The sequence below is a fragment of the Neophocaena asiaeorientalis genome, unplaced genomic scaffold (genome assembly GCF_003031525.2).
Source record: "Neophocaena asiaeorientalis asiaeorientalis breed wild unplaced genomic scaffold, Neophocaena_asiaeorientalis_V1.1 scaffold206, whole genome shotgun sequence".
Taxonomy (NCBI): domain Eukaryota; kingdom Metazoa; phylum Chordata; class Mammalia; order Artiodactyla; family Phocoenidae; genus Neophocaena; species Neophocaena asiaeorientalis.
Window position 1 is genome coordinate 3,163,184 of NW_020174578.1, and position 20,288 is coordinate 3,183,471.

Here is a 20,288-nt window from a genome sequence, read left to right on the forward strand (position 1 = left end):
ACCCCAGCCCGAGTTAGCGTTGTATGTAATTATTACACGGTCACGGTGATGATGGGGCGATCATTCCCTCTCTACTCTCCCTGACTCTGCCTCTTTTCAGGCCGCTGCCCTCCCTTACACTTCTCTACTTGTTAGGGGAGATTGCTCTTCACCTGTTTTAACCAGCGGATGGTCTTTACTTTTTTAACCCTAAATGCCACTGTTTCCGTTCTTTCTCCCATCCCGGTCTCAGGCCCCCGATTCCTAATGTTTGTCAGTATTCTGTCGCCGACCGGTAACCCCCATCCCAGTTCCCTCTGCCGCCCCGCTCCTTTGCCAGTGGTCGGACCTGCCTGCCTTCTAACCTCAGCTTCTACTTAAGACCATTTTTGCACTTCTCTTATCTTAGTCCTGTTGAGGCCTTCTACTTCATTTCACCGCTTGCTAACGTTGTTATCGTCACAAATCCTTCTGAACGCTTTGGAGCTACTTACTTTCTGAATCGTGAAGCTGTCAAGATTCCGTCAGGTTTCACTTGCACTTCTATTGTGCATCCACACCTCCTTGTTTATTTCTACCCTTTTTTTTAAAAAAAAAATAGGTGTGATTGATTTCTTTCCGTTGTCTTCCTTTTTGTCCCAATTTTTTTCTTTTACTTTTTCGTCTTCAGTCCTTGCTTCTCTCAGCCATTATTAGGCTCTTATCACCTTGTCAAATGACTTTATTTACATTTTGGTTTTTGTTACGTAAAATTTATTACATTTAGTGTTTGGTATTGTATTACATAAAATAATACACTTTATTGTACTTTACAAATAAAGAGATAATATATGGTATAATAACTGTGCTTTACAATTATTGATTAGATAATGTGACTTGCTCCGTTGGCTTTGCTCAAAGTTCTTTCCTTTCTACTACAGTACTTACATTTTGTTTCCCAATTCTCATAACGTCTCGTTCTTCAGTCAATGCGCTTCTCTTTTTCCTGCTTCATCAACTTTACTTTGGAAATTCATTAGATATGGTTGCTCTGTTCAGTATCAGTTTGTTCACAATAATATTTGTTTTTCATTCTCTTATACCACTTCCATCTATGCCCAAGATGTGTTCTGTACCATCATTTGATCTCATCTAAATTTCTCATGTATACGTACATATATATATCTTTTATGAATATATATATCTTTTATACCACTTTCCGCTTACTGTTCTGTTTGCATTTCTGCTCAGATCAGTTTCCTCTAATATCTGTGCATTTCTCCCAACTTCTTGGATTTTAAGTAGCGCTCTTTCCTTCTTCCATTTCCTAGTTTATTCTGTTTTCCTTGTCCCCAGTTGCCATTCATTCTGCCTTGTTTCCTGGCTTTTGGTACTTACTTGCTGAAGCTTCCTCTTGTCTTCCCCACACCTCCACATTCCTTCTTATTTATAAACAGCTTTGTTCCGTTGACATGGAAATTTATTTTTAGGATACATTGTTTTTAATGGATAAATACTAGGGGTCACATCTGCTGTCTATTTTTTCCATGAATCGGATATGCCTTTGTCTTACTCTGCACAGGTGCCTCTAGGCTTGCTTTACTCTGTAGTGCATGTGTGGTTTTATTGAATTGTATCTAGAAAAATGGGTAAATTAATGGGCATGGGTTATGAAATCGTATTTCTCTGATTATAACATTGTTTTCGTTGAGAACTTTGTTTCAGAGTTATTAGAACAGTTTGTAATGATATAGAGAAGCCTTTTGTTAAGTACAGTGTCTGCTATCTTATTTGAAAGGGCCAGATTATTTGAGCTCTACTCTCTGAAGATTCTGATTCAGTAGGTGAGAGCTAGGGCCATGAATTTCTGTTATTTGGCACACTTCCTGGGCAGTTATCATGTATCAATACTTGAGAACCTCTAGGCTAGATGAATTTAAACCTCAAGTTTAAATTGGCAATAACTGGAAAGCATATTAGTATCTCTTGAAACCATAAGGATACTCAACTAATTTTAATTACTTAGTAGTGTTTCCCACTGCCTCCTCCACCCAGGTTTTAATGGTTAATGATGAATAGTAGTTTTTCCTCCATATTTTCTTACAGGAACTTATAATAAATGTATTTGGGGGGGTAAAGGGTTAAAAATGAATCTCTTTCTAATATAGATATCAGTGTTATGGATGGTAGAATAAAGTACTCCAAGAAATAATTTTTAAGTTTGAAGTTGGTATTTGTTTATCCACTGGAAACTGAAATGTACTGTGAATAGAGCTGCAATGAACATTTTGTCCACCCAGGTTTTAATGGTTAATGATGAATAGTAGTTTTTCCTCCATATTTTCTTACAGGAACTTATAATAAATGTATTTGGGGGGGTAAAGGGTTAAAAATGAATCTCTTTCTAATATAGATATCAGTGTTATGGATGGTAGAATAAAGTACTCCAAGAAATAATTTTTAAGTTTGAAGTTGGTATTTGTTTATCCACTGGAAACTGAAATGTACTGTGGTCTTTTAATTGAACTGTCTTCTGTGCGCTTAAAGAGATATAATTGTCAAGTGCATGGAAAGAAATGAAAAAAATGTGTCTAAAGAATTACCTTGGGCTTCCCTGGTGGCACAGTGGTTGAGAGCCCGCCTGCCGATGCAGGGGACACGGGTTCGTGCCCCGGTCCGGGAAGATCCCACATGCCGTGGAGTGGCTGGGCCCGTGAGCCATGCCGCTGAGCCTGCGCGTCCGGAGCCTGTGCTCCACAACGGGAGAGGCCCCAGCAGTGGGAGGCCCGCGTACCGTTAAAAAAAAAAAAAAAAGAATTACCTTATTTGACAGTAAAATACAGGTTTTAAAAAGTTTCTCAGAGTAAAAGCACATTTATTATTGAAAAATTAGAAAAATGTAAGTACAAAAAGTTTTAGAAAATTATCTGTAATCTTGCCACTAAGATAGAATTACTATAAACATTTTAGTGTGTATCCACATACTCCTTTTTCATGCTTGTGTAATGTATGTGGTTTTGTAATTTTTTTTTTTTTTTTTTTTTTTGCGGTACGCGGGCCTCTCACTGTTGTGGCCTCTTCCGTTGCAGAGCACAGGCTCCGGATGCGCAGGCTCAGCGGCCATGGCTCACGGGCCCAGCCGCTCCACCGCATGCGGGATCCTCCCGGACCGGGGCACGAACCCACGTCCCCTGCATCGGCAGGCAGACTCTTAACCATTGTGTCACCAGGGAAGCCCTCTCTTATCATTTAATAAACTCCCTTCTTTAGGCATCTGCTCACCTCTTCCTTTATTTAGAAATTTTTTCTGGTATCAGTCACTTATATATGCTGACTATTAAAGGAATTGATTGTCAGTAAACGAATTAAGAAAGGAACGTTGGAACTGAGTACTTGAATCCTTGAATGTAGTAGAACCTGAAAGCAAACTTGATTTAATTGTATTTAGATAATAGGCCAGAAAAATTATATTAAGATAACAGGCTAGAGAAGTCTGATTTATCTTGATTCCCTGTCTCTGGCTTTCCTGTTTAGGAAGCTGATCAGGTCTTAACAACTGGAAACCTATGTTCTGTGAGTGGTAGGGAAGAAAGGGAGGGAGCAGGCTACATTGCTTTGTTAGCATTTTCTAAGACTTGATGCTTACCTTGTTGAAGAATGAGACAGCTCTTAAGTGTTCTTCGTGTTTCTCCAACCATAAAGCTGTTTTTCTCCTTTAGAAATGCAAAAGTGTGTTTTTTTAATTTGACATCTTGATATTAATTTAGCTGACTACTTAGTGGACATTTTGTGTCATAATCCTCTTTTATGAAATTCAGTATGTTCCTGTGCTTCCTATATTTCTGCCTCAAATTATCTTTGAAATAAGCCTTTATAGTCAGTGGCTCTTACTGGACTTTGTCTTCCTCAAAAGTTGAATTGTTTTAAGTCCTTTACTCATTCTCTTTGTCCAGTTGATCTACATTGGTTATTCTGTAAAGTCAGGATCAGCAATAGTTATACAACTTCTGAATTCAAAATAGAAGAGCCTGTTTAGGAGCTTTTCTGTTTCATAAGCAGTGCTTTCATAGTCATAATGTTGTAGATACTTAATATAAGAACCAAAAATTTAGCTTCATTTCTTCCATTCCTTCCTTAAATATTTGGTGGAGACATTGACATGTTCTGGGAGGTAGTTTTTATTTTTCAGCTTTCTTTTGTCTACCAACCCAATTTACTGTTATGCATAATTAGCAGGGTAGTCAGAAGAAACTCTACTACAGCCTCCACCCTAACAGTAAGCAGTTATTTTTTTTCCCCCTCTACCCTCTGAGATTATTTTGGTTTCCATGTTTTCTCTTGGTCTTAAAAAACTGTTATTCTTGGGCTTCCCTGGTGGCGCAGTGGTTGAGAGGCCGCCTGCCGATGCAGGGGACGGGGGTTCGTGCCCTGGGCCGGGAAGATCCCACATGCCGTGGAGCGGCTGGGTCCGTGAGCCATGGCTGCTGAGCCTGTGCGTCCAGAGCCTGTGCTCCGCAACGGGAGAGGCCACAACAGTGAGAGGCCCACGTACCGCAAAAAAAAAAACAAAAAAACAAAACAAAAAAAAAACAAAAAAACTGTTATTCTTGTTCCTTCCCATATCAGGACTATGCTTATAGAGGGAAAGTAATGCTCAATAACATTATATTTCTTTCTGCATCCTGGGAATGCCCTTGATAAAGAATATAAAAATTGCTCTGAACTCAATTAACTTTATATCTTCTGGAAGCTCTGTAACATCAAATGAAACATCATTTTCATTCTTGTAATGTAGCTGCAGTTATTGACAGCACTTTGGGAACAAATGTACTGTAGGGCGGTGGTTTTCCAATTACTGTAGAGCTCTAACACCGTTTTTAAAAAACACATTAGCACTGTAAGAAATACAGATTTTGAGTTGCTCTAATACCTGTATACATGAAGCAGTTTTTGTCTGTTTTGTACATTTTTTTAATCCTCATCTGGCACATACATACTCAGATAGTGAAAGAGTTAATGTGTACAAAACAGAGAATATAGCCAATATTTTATAGTAACTTTATTTATTTTAATTTTTTTATTTGTGGCTGTGTTGGGTCTTCATTGCTGCGCGCGGGGTCTCTCTAGGTGCGGTGAGCGGGGGCTACTCTTCGTTGCAGTGCGCGGGCTTCTCATTGCGGTGGCTTCTCTTGTTGCGGAGCACAGGCTCGAGGCGCACGGGCTTCAGTAGTTGTGTCTCGTGGGCTCTACAGCACAGGCTCAGTAGTTGTGGAGCACGGGCTTAGTTGCTCCGCGGCATGTGGGATCTTCCCGGACCAGGGCTCCAACCCGTGTGCCCTGCATAGGCAGGTGGATTCTTAACCACTGCGCCACCAGGGAAGCCCTATAGTAACTTTAAATGGAGTATAATCTGTAAAATTTTTCCATCACTATGTTGTACACCTGAAACTAATATAATATTGTAAATCAACTATACCTTAGTTAAAAAAATTTTTTTTAAATAGTGAATGAAACCCTATTAGATATGGTGCACTCTGATTTTTCTATACCATTCAGTTCTCTTTTTTAAAAAGCTGCTCATAAAATCAATTTATTAAATTGACAACCACCTAGTTGCAACACACAGTTGGAAAAACACTGTTTTGAGGCTATCAAGGACTTTCTTCAGATGTTACCTCAAGGCTCTATTTAGTCCCACTACACCTTAACTATTGAAGTTCTTCATTTATCTGCATTACTTGTTGGTTTCCTTGAAAAAAAAAAAAAAAAAGGCTTAATGGCTGTTAAAATGTTACAGCTACTGTGTATGGAAGGGAGATCTGTGCTGACATGAATCTTCCTAAGTGTAATAATCTGTGTAGAAAATTTCAACAACTTGTGTTTAAGGCAGTGGTCAGCAGACTTGTGTAAATGGTCAGGTGGTAAATATTTTAGTTATTGTGGGTCTAACTGCTCTGTCTCTGTCACAAGGACTGAACAGACTCAAAAATGGTATTGCAGTGTAAAAGCAGCTAATAGACAATATGTAAATGAATAAGTGTGACTGTGTTCCAATAAAACTTATTTATGGACACTGAAATTTGAATGTGTCATGAAATATTCTTTTTTTTTTCATTTAAAGATGTAAAAACCATTCTTAGTTTGTGAGCTGTACAAAAAACAGGTGGTGGGCCAGATTTAGTTCATGGGCCAAAGTTTTCAGACTCCTGGTCTAGGGGAGACTAAGTATATCATATTTGAGGTTCTGAAATTAAGGTGTGGGTTAGAGTTCTATAGAAAGTTCATAACTGCTTTTAAAAAATTGGGTTTATTGGGATATAATTTACACATACTGTAATGTACCATTTTAAACACACAGTTTGATGAGCGTTGACAAATGTATATACTCAGGTAACTACTGCCACAGTCAAGAGATAGAACTTTTGATGGAAAAGTTCCCCAGTTCCTCTTTGCATTCATTTTCCTCCCCACCCCACCTCCAGCCCCTGGCAAACACTGGTCTGATCTCTAGCTTTGCCTTTCCTAGAAAGTCATATACATGAAAACATACAGGATGTGGTCTTATGTATTTGGCTTCTTTCATTTAGTTCGATATTTTTGAGATTCACCCATGTTGTTGCTTGTATCAGTAATTAGTTTATTGTTTAGTAGTATCGTGTGTTTGTAGCATGACTTATTTCTACATTTACCAGTTGATGAGTAGTAGCGTTCTTTCTAGTTTTCAACAGTTATTAAGGTTGCTATAAATGTTTGGGTTCGGGTTTTGTGTGGACACTTGTTTTTATTTCTCTTGAGTAAGGACCTAGAGCTTGGACTAATGGGTCGTATGGTGAGTATATATTGATATTTAACTTTATAAGAAAGTGCTAAACTTTTCTAAAGCATTAGAAACCATTTTGCGTTGCCACCCACAATGAATGAGAGTTCCAAACTCTATCCTTGTCATGTCAGTCTTGTTAGTTTTAGCCATTCTAGTATGTATGCAGTATTGTGGTTTTAATTTGCATTTTCCTAATGACTAATGATGTTGGACATCTGTATATATGCTTATTTACTACCCATGTATTTTCTTTGGTGCAGTATCCATTCACATCTTTTTATTCTGTATTTACCTTCTTATTATGGAGTTGTAAGAGTACTATATACATATTCTAGATACAAGTTCTTTGTATCAGATATGTGTTTTGCACATGCCTCCCAGTCTATGGCTTGTCTTTTCATTTTCCTAAGTGTCCTTTAAAAAATAGAAGTTTTATTTTTGATGAAATCCAATTTATCAATTTTTTCTTTTAGGTTTCATGCTTTTTGTGTCCTACCCAGTATAACTTTGCCTAACTTAAGGTCATAAAATTTTCTCCCATGTTGTCTTCTAGAAGTTTTACAGTTTTAGCTTTTACATTTAGGTCTATCATCCATTTGGAGTTATTTTTTATATGTATTGTGAGGTAAGGGTTAAGGTTTGTTCATTCCTTTTCATATGGATGTCCAGTTTCACCTTTTTTGAAGAGACTAACCTTTTTCTGTTGAATTACCTTGGCACTTTTATTGAAATCAGTTGATTATGTTTGTGAGTTTTATACTGTTTTATTGACATATATGTCTTTGGTACCACAATGTCTTGATTGCTTTACAGTTCAGTCTTTTTTTTTTTTTAATATTTATTTATTTGGTTGCGCTGCATCTTAGTTGCGGTTCACTGGCTCCTTAGTTGCGGCACGTGGGGTCCTTAGTGGTGGCATGCGAACTCTTAGTTGCAGCATGCATGTGGGATCTAGTTCCCTGACCAGGGATTGAACCCGGGACCCCTGCAGTGGGAGCTCGGAGTCTTATCCCCTGTGCCACCAGGGAAGTCCCTATAGTTCAGTCTTAAAATTAGGTAGATCCAGTTCATAGGATTTTTAGAACTTTAAAATTTGATTTTTAAAATTTTTTGTGCTATTGTCTTTTGAAAGGACAGGGTACATAATTTGCTTCCAGTTCTTAAAGGTGTCTTCTACTCAAAAAAAGCTTAAGACTCACTGTGGTATATAGTTAACACACCCCTATCTTGAATCATTTGGTGGAGAGGTTGTGAAAAGTGACAGGTAAAGAAACACATTTCATCCAAAATTAATTTTTTTGTAAGAAATGAAGGCGATATCCTAATAGGTGGCACCAAAAAGTCAATGTCTTTTTTTCCCACCGTATTTTAAAAATATTAACTGTAATCAGGATACATTTAGGTGAATACGCTAAGATGTTTATTCACCAAAAAGTCGTGGAAAATGTCAATCAGGTGGTGGGGGATACTAGTTTATAATACTAGCTATGTCATTTTCCATCTTCAGCATGAGTTTTTCCATTTGAAACCTATGTCATGTTCTGTGATGTTCCGGAATTAGCACCTTTATTACTCTTAGAGGCATCATTAAATTGTTGTTACTAAGGATAAGCATATGATGGTTGTTGGTCATATTTCTGCCTTTTTCATTTGGACCCATAGGACCCTTTACCTTGTTTTAAATTACAATGGTAGTAGCTTTTCACTGCTTAGCCTGGAGGGCTTCCCTACCATATAAAATGGTATTTCTAGTTATGATTTTTGCTTAATAATTATGAACATGTTTCCTGATTTTTTTGTTTTTTAAGTTTCATTATGAAGGAAGGAAGACTTAAGTCTTAAAAATGAGCATAAGTCTTGAATATCTCACAAGTACAGGGTCATGTGACAATTGGGAAGGTAGACACTGTTCAGGCTTTCGTTCATGTTGTAAGTAGTAGTAGTCTAATTGTATTTGGCTACCTTGCAGATTTGGAAATGGCACTTACAGGGAGAGAGAACCATAACATTTTGGAGACTATTTTCAACTGTTGTTCCAAAATTAGTGTGTTTAAAAAAAAGTATGCATCTCCTTATTGTAAAAGATGCCTTGTGTTTAAATTAAGAAATACTCTACTCTTGTTTTACGTTTTTTCTTTCACTAAATATATAACCTTTAAGTTAATAACACCAGAAAAATTTGACTTTTTATTTCCAGAACAGCTTAAATTAAATAAAATTTTAGGATGCTTTGAATTAGTCACTTCCCTTAAATAGGTATTTTGAAACAGTTTAAAATACTGCTTGGGGTTGTTCCTCCATTGACCTAGGATTTTTAAACTGTATTTGCTACATTACAGAACTTATTTTGCAAAGTAAATTTCTTTTTTTTTTTTTTAATTAGTTTATTTTTGGCAGCACTGGGTCTTGGTTGCTGCGCGCAGGCTTTCTCTAGTTGCAGCGAGCAGGGGCTACGCTTCGTTGCGGTGCATGGGCTTCTCATTGCGGTGGCTTCTTCTTTTATTGCGGAGCACAGCCTCTAGGCATGCGGGCTTCAGTAGTTGTGGCTTGCGGGCTCTAGAGCGCAGGCTCGTAGTTGTGGCGCATGGGCTTAGTTGCTCCGCTGAATGTAGCATCTTCTCAGACCAGGGCTCGAACCTGTGTCCTCTGCATTGGCAGGCAGATTCTTAACCACTGCGCCACCAGGGAAGCCTGCAAAGTAAATTTCTGTTTGAGTTTATAGATGTGCTCTATTAAAGAGGATTACTAGGCCCAGCAGTAACATTGTAAATAGTTATTAGAACCCCTGTTTTTTGTTTGTTCATTTTGTTTTGTCACCTTGGATCTAATCCCATTTCGTCTGTTTTAAAGTTTATACTCTCTACTTAGAAATCTGTCTGTAGCATAGAGGGAAAAGCCCACAACAGTTACTAATTTGAGAGTTTTATTTTTAAAGTGTTCTTATTAGCATAATTTCTGGTAATGTTGTATGAAGATAATTTAATTCCCATTTATTATGTTTAAAAAATCCTACCTTTCTATGAATCCCAAACAATTATTGCCTTTGTAACTTTTTTTACTATAAAAAGTTAAAGAACTATTGTGAATTATTCCTAAATAACTCAATTCATTTTTTACACATTATATTACTATATTTCCATGGGAATGGTGTCAGAGACCTTCAGATAGGAAAGACATTATGATTTAGTATAGTCCTTACATTCCTGTTTTACAACCACTGAAAATGTTAATTGCATCTTAGTTTTTACATGCTTTCTTCTAAGATTTGAAATATTCTACCCATATATTCTTCCTGCACATGTATTCTCATGTTAATAATAAATTACACAATATTAAGTCTCATTATACATAAGAATTTAGTTCAGTGTAACTTCTGGTAACTCTATTGCAGATGATTTTCTACTACTGAGTTTGGTACTTAATTTAAGTTTCTACATGAATTTATGAATCAAACTTTTGGTTATTGGTTATCATGGATGGCTATTTGAGAGAAAAGTTTAGTCATAAAGTCATAACTATTCTATGTCATAGCCATTCATATGCTGCTTGCTTTTCACTGGCAACTCTTGATCCTTCTCCTGCTGCTATGTTAAGTAAGATAAAGACTAAGAATTTATCACTCTAGTTAAGGTATTGGTGGTATTGATGATTTACACAAGGAGATGCTGAGAGAGATATTCTGATTGAGTGATATTAAGAGAGAAGAGGAGGGAAAATGAAGATAGTGAAGACTTTTCCTATAAAGGGAAAAGAGAAATGGGACCATAGGTAGTGAAGGAGATGGGGTCAAGGAATTTTTTTTTTGATGAAAAAAATAAGGGCCTGTATTGTAAGAATGAACCATTAGGGAGTAAAAATGTGATTTCAGGAGAGAGAGAAGAATTGCTGGAGCAATGTCTGAAGAGGCAAAAGAGAGAGGGATTTGGTGTACAAGTGGAAGGGTTGGCTCTCAGTAGGAGCATAGACACTTTACCTTTGATAATAAGTGGTAAGGCAGAATATGTGGAATAGTGACGCTGATAGGTAGATAGATGTAATGCTGGGAATCTGTACATGTTCTCTTCCAGTTGCTTCATTTTTTTTTTCGGTGAAGTAAGACTCAAGGTTATCAGTGAAGAGTAAGTCTTGGGGATATGGTGTTGTAAGGAGGAAGATGAAGGTGTTAAAAGTTGTTAGGGAGCATGTGAGAGTGAATGGACTAGGAACAAATAGTGAAATTGATAGGCAATATTAGGTTATGTTACTTAATATTTTACTTGCTGATATCCAGACAGCATTGTGGGCCTCCTAACTTGTCCTCAGGTCAAAGTTCATTGTAACTTGCCAAAGCAATTTAATAATTGATATGAGTCATTCTCATTTTGACTCACAAACATAGAAGCATTGGGAAATAGAACATGAATTATTACTTCTTCATGAAGTATCTGCCATTATCCTGCTATGAATGTAAGCTAAATTTGGAGAGGTCTGGTTGCTAATTTTCTTTTTAAAAATAATTCTTTCTTTCTTGAAATTTTTTTGAATATTTATTGTTTTGTCTATATAGAATAGCATCCCCACCATTGTAGTCTAATTTTTATACTGTATAATGAAGCAATTGCTATCCTGTTATTTTCTTTTAAAAACTCTCCAAATTTGACCTGTCTTTGCTCATGCTTTTCCTGCTGCCTGAAATATAGATTCCTTCCCTGTACCCATACCCCAAACCTTTCAGACTTAGTTCACTTATTGTAGGAAGCCTTCCTTAACCTCTTTCCAAGGCCCAGTTAGGTGCTTCTACTTTGTGCTTTTATAGCATCCTGAGGTATACCTATATCATTTTACTTTCATTGTATTATAGGTTTTTTGTTGGTATCTGTCTACTCCCTCTAGACCAGCACTGTTCAGTCAAAATATCTGTCATGATGGAAATGTTCCCTGCTGTCCAGTATGTCCACATGTGGCTATTGTATACTTAAAATGTGTATAGTAGGACTGAGGAACTGGCTTTTAAATTTTATTTGATTTAAATTAACTTAAATTTAGTCACACCTAGCTAGTGGCTACCTTGATCAGTACAGTTCTAGACCTTTTATTTATTTATTTATTTATTTATTTTTGTTCTAGACCTTTTAAAAGTCAAGGCTTACTTATTTACAAAACAGAAGCAGAGTCACAGAAATAGAAAACAAACTTATGGTCACCAAAGGGGAAAAGAGAGGGGGAGGGAGGGATAAATTAGGAGTTTGGGATTAACAGATACACACTACTGTATATAAAATAGATAAACAACAAGGACCTACTGTATAGCACAGGGAGCTATATTCAGTATCTTGTAATAACCTATAATGGAAAAGAATCTGGAAAAGAATATATATATATTATGTGTATGTATACACATATAGCTGAATCACTTTGCTGTATACTCGAAACTAATACATTGTAAATCAGCTATACTTCAGGAAAATAGATAAGTAGTCAAGGCTCGTGTGGGTTTCATATTTATTCTCTCATTGCTTCTTACCAACAGTACTTAATCCTACTTAAATAATTGCATTCTTTTTCAGTGCTCTTAGTCCACATGGTTCTCACTCACCTGGAATGTGGCAGTTTTCTTCTCTAGACTTTTGTTCTTAACCACAGCTTTCCAGTTTGTTTTCAGAATTATTTTGAAGCCCTAAGTTCTTCAGTCCTGTAAAACTAGGTTGTTTTTGGTTTTGTTTTCCTCTTTAGAAATGAACACCTGGGTGCTGTAACGTTACCTCAAAGACTTTCTCAGGGGTGGGGAGTGTGGCAAGGAAGAGCTCAGTGAAAGGTTTGGGGGGTTAGGGAGGCAGTTTCTGCTGCAGCCAAAGTAGTTACACTTCGTAAGTTAATGTATTGGAATTGTGCTTAAGATTTCTCTTGGAGGGAAAAGAAGACTTCTGAAAGGTAAGAACACTCTTAACTGAGTGTGCGGGCATGCACGTGGCATTATGTGATTAAGTATCAGAGCGGGTGATGGAGAACAATAAATGCAGGAGGAGTTCAGACATGGAAGGTTATTATAGGTTAATAAGGTCTTGATGGAAGTTAGTGTTTAACCTAGGCAGGTAGAAGGAAGGAAAACGGATGTAATAGGCAGTGGGAGTAGAATTTGAAAAAAATTAGAGATGGAAATACATAAGGTAGTTTTGTTGAAGGAACAGAACAATCTGAGTATAGTTGGGTGAATTGTATAAAATAAAATTTGGCTAAATTTGATGGCGCTGGATTGTGGAAAATAGTGATAGACTGAAAAAAATTTTAACTTTATATTGTATGCCGTGGGATGAAAGTGGAGATTTAAAATAAAAAATGATAAAAGCAGTGTTTGAGGATGATTGAGTTGGTAAGTGTTTGTAGGGTAGATTCAAGATGGGAAGAGGTCAAACAAAAAATGTTTAGAGAAAGACTTGGTAGTCAGATGTTATACTAGGCCGCTGTTGGGGGTTGGGTTCTTTGAAAGCAGATACTGAGACATTTTTTGCAGTGCAAGATGTTTATTCGAAATCAATACCTGCGAGAGGAAGAGGCACGGTGCAGGATTGAGCAGACAGCAAAGTTGTATTGTGACGCAGGCTTCACAAAACCTTTGCCTATCAGCATGGAGCTCTGGAGTGAGAGATTGCCTGTCAGTCCCACATTGAGCAGAATGGCTGGGCCTTTATACCTCTCCTTGTTTGGTCACTAGATATGGGCTGCAGTTGAGGTGGACCTTGAAGGAGGTGACATTTGGAGGCTGTCTGCTGACTGTACTCACAGCTGGGCAGCAATTCCTTCCATGAAGGGAGAGCTTGGTGGTACATCTCTGTGTTTTCTATAGCCAGAGGGTTTGCATGTGGGCAGTTCTTCCCCAGAGGAAAGGTTTTAAATACTTGGAGGTGTTTTGGTTTTTACAAAGATGGGGGGAAAGGGTACTTACTAGCATTTAATGAGCAAGGACCAGGGAAGTCAGCCATCCCACAGTGTTCCAGACAGTCTGCACATTTAAAAATTGTTCAAATAAGCACATGACTTAGAATGAGTTGCTGGACTTTGATGTAGGGAAAAAAGTGATCGTAATGATGTGAGCTTAGAAACTAACTTTGTTTTATGTATGAGGCATTATTATTTTTTTGTTTTTTTGAGGCATTATTTTCATAGAGTACGCCAGAAGCTTCAAGAATTCAGTTGTCACGTAAATTGGAGGAATATTATTTTCAATCAGAACTTTATCAAGAGTTCTTTACCACTTCAGAAAATCACATAATTGATGGCAGTGCCACTCGTACAGTAATTGATGACTCAAACACTCTTTCCCTCAGTCTATAGTTGTAACCACCACAGTCACAGTGATTCTGTGTATAGATGCAAGCACCTGATGCCCTCATTATGTTGTTTATTATAGTAATTGCTTTCACATTTTGAAGTAAATATTATTTATTATAAATTAATTTCTTTCATAGGATTGAAAGTACAATTAGGGAATTATATTGACTTTTAAAGTTGTGCTTATGTACGTTATCACTGAATTTCAAGAAGTATTACAAAATGGTTGTCATAAAAGGGGGAAATTGAATTGTTTTCAGTAATGGTGGATTGGGTTATTTGGACAAACTCTTTTGATGAAAACAACTAAAAATCTTGGAAAAATTATTTTTAAAAATCTTAAAGAAGGAAGAGCTGAAAAGTTGGTGGAGAGTTCCCAGGCCAAATTATAGAAAAAAAGCAGAAACCCAAAGAAATAAGTAGATGATGACGTAGCTTTTGCCCTAGGGGCAGTTGCCAGTCTGTTTGAATTTGGGCTTTAGTTTTGGTGGACTTCATGGGGGTGAAGAGGACAGAATTCAAGGCTTAGAGTTCATCCAGAATGAGAGTCAAAAAGAGAACAACTCCATTTGAAGATAGTACCCAAGAACTTCATCATTAGGTTAAGGGTGAAAGAGAACTGTCTACCAATTACAATATCTAGGGGATTGTAGGGTTGATTGGAGCAGGGCAAGAAAAAGGAAATTAATTAAACTCTTCAAGTTGTGACCATAGTTTTAGCCCTCACTCACACTGATTGGCAGTTAGATTTGTCCTGCCTGGGTGATCCAGGGACCCTTTTATTATGGTTCCTGTTTCCAACTGGTAGTACTCCCAAGGTCTGGCAAAAGGAAAGGCAAATCATCTGTAGAGAAAGTCCCCTTCATTCTGAGGGAATTGCCACCAGTAATTTTTCAGGGACAAAGAACAGTACATTGTCACAAGTAACCAAGCATAGTTTAAAAAAAAAAAAAGAAACCAAAATTATATGAAATATGATGTAGAATTCAAGTAATATAGTTAATATTTGTGTAGTTTTAAAATTGAAATATAATTGATATATAATTGTGGTTTTTCTTTATGTACATGTACCTCGAGGTAAGTTTTTTATTTTTTAAATTTTTCATAAATTTATTTATTTATTTATGGCTGCATTGGGTCTTCGTTGCTGTGCACGGGCTTTCTCTAGTTGCGGCGAGTGGGATCTACTCTTCGTTGCGCTGTGTGGGTTTCTTATTGTGTGGCTTCTCTTGTTGCAGAGCACAGGCTCTAGGCGCCTTGGGCTTCAGTAGTTGTTGCACGTGGGCTCAGTAGTTGTGGCTCACAGGCTCCAGAGTGGAGGCTCAGTAGTTGTGGCGCACGGGCTTAGTTGCTCTGTGGCATGTGGGATCTTCCTGGACCAGGGCTTGAACCCATGTCCCCTGCATTGGCAGGCAGATTCTTAACCACTGCGCCACCAGGGAAGTCCCTCGAGGTAATTTTTTTAAAAAGAAAAATACAGTAACATGCATGGAAATGGCACTATGAATAAGAACTAGAGAGCATAAATGGACCCACAAAATTCTCAGATAGCGCAAATTTCGAAGTTAAAACAGTTGCTTTTTGTTATGTTTAAAGAATTAAAGACATATTTGAAGGCAAGCAGGGAATGAGAGATAAAAACCAAATAGAAATTTCAGAAATGAAACTATGCCAAATATACCTAAGGGGAAAATTTAACAAATTATGCCTAGCTGAAGAAAGAATTAGTTACCTGGAAGATAAGGCAGAAGAAACTTTCCAGAATGCGCCACTGAGAGTCAAAGATATGGAAAATATTGGAGACGTTGAGTGGCGTGCAAGAGAGTGAGATCTAACATAATTAAATCAGAGCTCCAGAAAGTGAAGAAAGAGATTGATACCGAGGTAATATTTGTAAAGGTATTTCTGGCTGAAAAATTTCTGGTTTTGATGAGAAACCAGTTGATAGATTTAAGAAGCTCAGTGAATTTCTAACAATATAAATAAAAAGCAGTCTGCACCCAGACAGATCACATAGTGAAACGGCATAAACCCAAATACAAAGAGAAAAACTTTAGAAGCAGCCAGAGGAAGAATTTCTTTCAAAGGAGCAACCGTGGACTGACAGCTGACTTCTCAACAGAAAATCATATATATTCCCAAAATAACTGCCAGTTTATACTTATAAATTCTATACTTAAAAAAAAAATACCCCTCAAGGATGAGGGCAAAATAAACATCTAGTTGAACAAAATCCATCAGCCCTTTGTAAAGAAAATTGAAGGCAATTTAGTTTTCTACTTCAGGCAGAAGGATTCCAAATAAAGGTTGAGGTATAAGATGGAATGAAGAGTAAAGAGAGTGACAAATATGTGGATGAATTGAATTAAACATTGTATAAAATATTAGTAAGGCCTTAATTAAAATATATGACAAATGAAGGCTGTGTTCTGAGATCTTCTGTTTTCTGGGAGAAAGTGTATTAATTGACTTGACTGATAATTGCATGTTTTAATTTCTAGGCTAAATATGAGTCCAAAACCTAGACTTATAACTTCTAGGAGAGGAGAAACATGGAATAAAAAAAAATTTATCCCAAAGAAAGCAAGAAAGGTAACAAAGAGCATGTAGGACAAATAGCACAAAGCAAGATGGGTAGATTTAAATCTGAACATAGCACCAATTACATTAAGTACTAAATGAATTAAATGTTTCACTTAAAAGCTGAAGATTGTTAGACCAAATTAAAAAAAGAATTAGTTATGTGGGGTTTATCTGGGACCTAAGTAAAAGTTGTAGTAAGATCATGCATATTTTAACAAAGTGAGTATGGTATGGTTATATTAATATCAGACAAAGTAGACATTAAGGCAGAAGGCATTATTGGCAATCAGGAGAGTCCCATCAAAATGTAAAGTGAGCGATTCACTAGGAAGATTTAATAATCTTAATCATATAGGATAGCCTGAAATATAGCTTCAGAATACATATAGCAAAAATTAGCAAAACTACAAGAAGTAGACAGATTTATAGTCTTAATGGGATGTTTTTAAACATTTCTCTCATTACTTGATACAAGAAGCAGACAGGTTAGGTAGGATTTAAAATATTTGAACAACGCAATGAACAAACTTAACCCAGCTGATGTATAGAACCTATTGCACCCAGTGGTAGAAGACTACACATCATTTTCAGGCACATATGGATATTTGGGGGGAAAATTGTATACTAGGTCTAAAACAAGTTTCAACAAATTTCAAAAGATTGAAATAAAAAGAGCATCTTTTCTTTACATAATGCATTTTTATTAAAAATTGTCAGTAGGGTAATTTTTTTTTTTTTTTTTTTTTTTTTTTTTTTGGGACGAACCCGTGTCCCCTGCATCAGCAGGCGGACTCTCAACCACTGCGCCACCAGGGAAGCCCCAGTAGGGTAATTTTAAAAGCGTCATGTGTTTATAAATTGTGTAACTACTTTGAATTAATCCATGCATCAAGGAAGAAATCACAATGGAAATTAGAAAGTACCTTGAACTGGATGAATACAAAATTTTGATGTCAAGTTGTGGAATTTGATCAATCTCGGATCATTAAAAACGGGATAATCAGACGTTATGTCCCTTACATGTAAAGGATCTTGACAAAAAAAAAAGTAGGAAATACCCAGCACCAAGCTATGAAAGATTCTTGATTGGAAAAAAAAAGATTGAATCTCATCAAATCTTTAAATCAAACCTCTGGATCTTACTGGCTTATGGGAAGTACAGGAACAAGGTAAGTGACCCATGAGAAAGCAATCAACCAAATCCAGAAAGTGGGACTTTCTACAGTATACATTGATGTTTTTTCCTAACAAATCAATGTCATAGTAAAGGAAAGAAGGACAGGGAAAAGGAAAAGGAAAGGATAGATAGGTGTACTATTAGAATAAAAGTTTTGATAAATATAACAGTCACTCCCCCCAACGGAAACAAAATTAAAAAGTTATAGAATGCAGCTAAATAATGCATGGAGAGAAATTCAGAGTCTTAAATGTGTACAACTACGAAATAAGAAATCTCATTAATTGTCAACTTCAATATCCATTTATCACAGGAATTTAATTTTGACAAACACCTGGAAAATAAAGGAGGAAACAAATAATGCAGAGGAGAATCATACAGTAGAGAACATTATCAAAGCCAGAATTGATTCTTTAAAAAGAGGAATGGATAAATCTCGAATGAATAGTGATCAAGAAAAAAGTCATAGAATAACCAAGAGCAAGGAGCAATAAAGAAGGGGGCTGGGGGGAACATCATTACATACTCTAAAGACATTTTAAAAGATCATAAGACAGAATTATGAATGGCTTTAAGCCAACTAATTAGAAAACTTAACAGAAATGGACAAATTCTTAGAAAAATAACACCAAAGCTGACTCTTAGAATATTCAGAAAACTTGAAAGTAGTATCACCGCTTAAAACCAGTAGTCAAGGGAGTCCAATGGTTGGGACTTCGTCTTCCAGTGCAGGGGGTGCAGGTTCAGTCCATGGTCAGGGAGCTAAGATCCCATATGCCTCGCGGCCAAAAAACATAAAACAGAAGCAATATTTAACAAATCAGTAAAGACTTTAAAAATGGTTCACATCAAAAAAAAAAATCTTTAAAAAAAACCCAGTAGTCAAAGCTTTCCCCCAAAGAAAACTAGTAATTCTACCATTCATTCAAGGAAGAAAATTTCTGTCTTGCATATGTTCTTCCAGAGACCAGCGAGAGAGAAAATGTTCTCAACTTCTTCAAAGTTAGCACAACTTTGATTCCAAAGCAAGACAAGAAGAAATGATAAAAGAAAATTACCAGGTTACTTCCATTCATGAACACAGATGTAAAATTTCTAAACAGGATATTAGGATATCTGTCTATCTAAATAAAACAAGAGTGCATTTTGACCAAGTTGGATTTATCCTAGGAATGTAAGATTTAATACCAGAAAAATAAATTTATGTTTGTGTTGCCATCTTAACAGGTTATAAGAGAAGAAACATATGATCTGCTGAATAGTTGCAAACAGTGCTTGATAAAATTGAGCATTCATTAATCATAAAACCTGAGACAAATCTAATGTGATAAAGGGTATCTACTTTAAAAAAATCAAGTTTCATAATTAATGTTGAAATATTGAAAGCTTTCCCTCTGAGATTGGGAGAGAGACAAGATTGTCCATTATAACTACTTCTAGTCAAAGTTATACTAAAAGTCGTGACCTTCACTAAAAGAAGAAAAAGAAATTTTAAAAACCTGAGAATTGGAAAGGAAGAAATAAAACTATCACTATTCACAGACTTAACATGAGTGTGTATTTAGAAAATCTAAAAATATCTACAAATCGTTAAAAACAGTAAGAGTTTAACAAGATTGCTGATTAGGAAAATGAAAGATCATTTTTATTACTATATTCTAGCAAATAGGAAAGGAAAATCTAAAACAGTATAATTTCACAATAGAATAGAAAATATGTACTCAGAGATAAGTCTAAAAAACAGTCTAAGACTTATAGGAGCCTTGTTGAAATAAATTATAGAAGACCTACTGTTTGGAGCAAAATACCATGTATTTACATGGGTTGATCGACTTGATATTGCATAGATATAATTCTCCCCAAATGGATTTATATATTTAATACAGTTCCAATCAAAACAGTAAGGTTTTTGTTTGTTTCGGTGGAACTTAAAAAACTGGTTCTAAAATTATATGGAAAATCCAAAAAGGGCCAAAGTAGCCAAGACACTCTCAAAGAAGGCAATATGGGAGGACTAACTTTTCCAGTTCTTGAGACATTACAAAGTGTAGTAATTAAGACATTGTCATCAGTAGTCTAGTGATAGATGGAGGACCAGTGGAACAAAACAGAATAAAACCTATACTTATAGGTTACTTGATATATGACAGATAGTTGTTGGAAATTAGAAAAGAATGCCCTTTTCAATAAATGGTGCTGGAAAAATAAATTTGGATTTTTACCTCACAGTATTCACAAATTCTGGGTAGATTAAATGCGTGGATGTGAAATGCAAAAATATAAATATTTTAGAAGATAATATGAGAACATGTTTTTATTTGGAGAGCTTTTAGAGCTTTTTTTTTTAATTTGGGAGCTAAAGTTACATTTTTCATTAAATTTAAGATGTAATTGATTCTTAGATTCACCATTACTTTTGCATTTCTGAAATAAAATATTGCT

The 20,288-nt window shown here is 36.2% G+C and overlaps 1 protein-coding gene across 1 annotated transcript in view; it reads left to right on the plus strand.

The window, feature by feature from the left end:
- The window catches only part of LOC112408488 (serine/threonine-protein kinase B-raf-like), a 74,828-nt gene that overhangs the window by 434 nt on the left and 54,106 nt on the right, over positions 1–20,288 (plus strand). Inside the window, exon 2 of the mRNA XM_024758086.1 lies at positions 389–527. Within this exon, the coding sequence (XP_024613854.1) occupies positions 389–527 (139 nt within the window). The remainder of the gene's footprint in view (positions 1–388; positions 528–20,288) is intronic.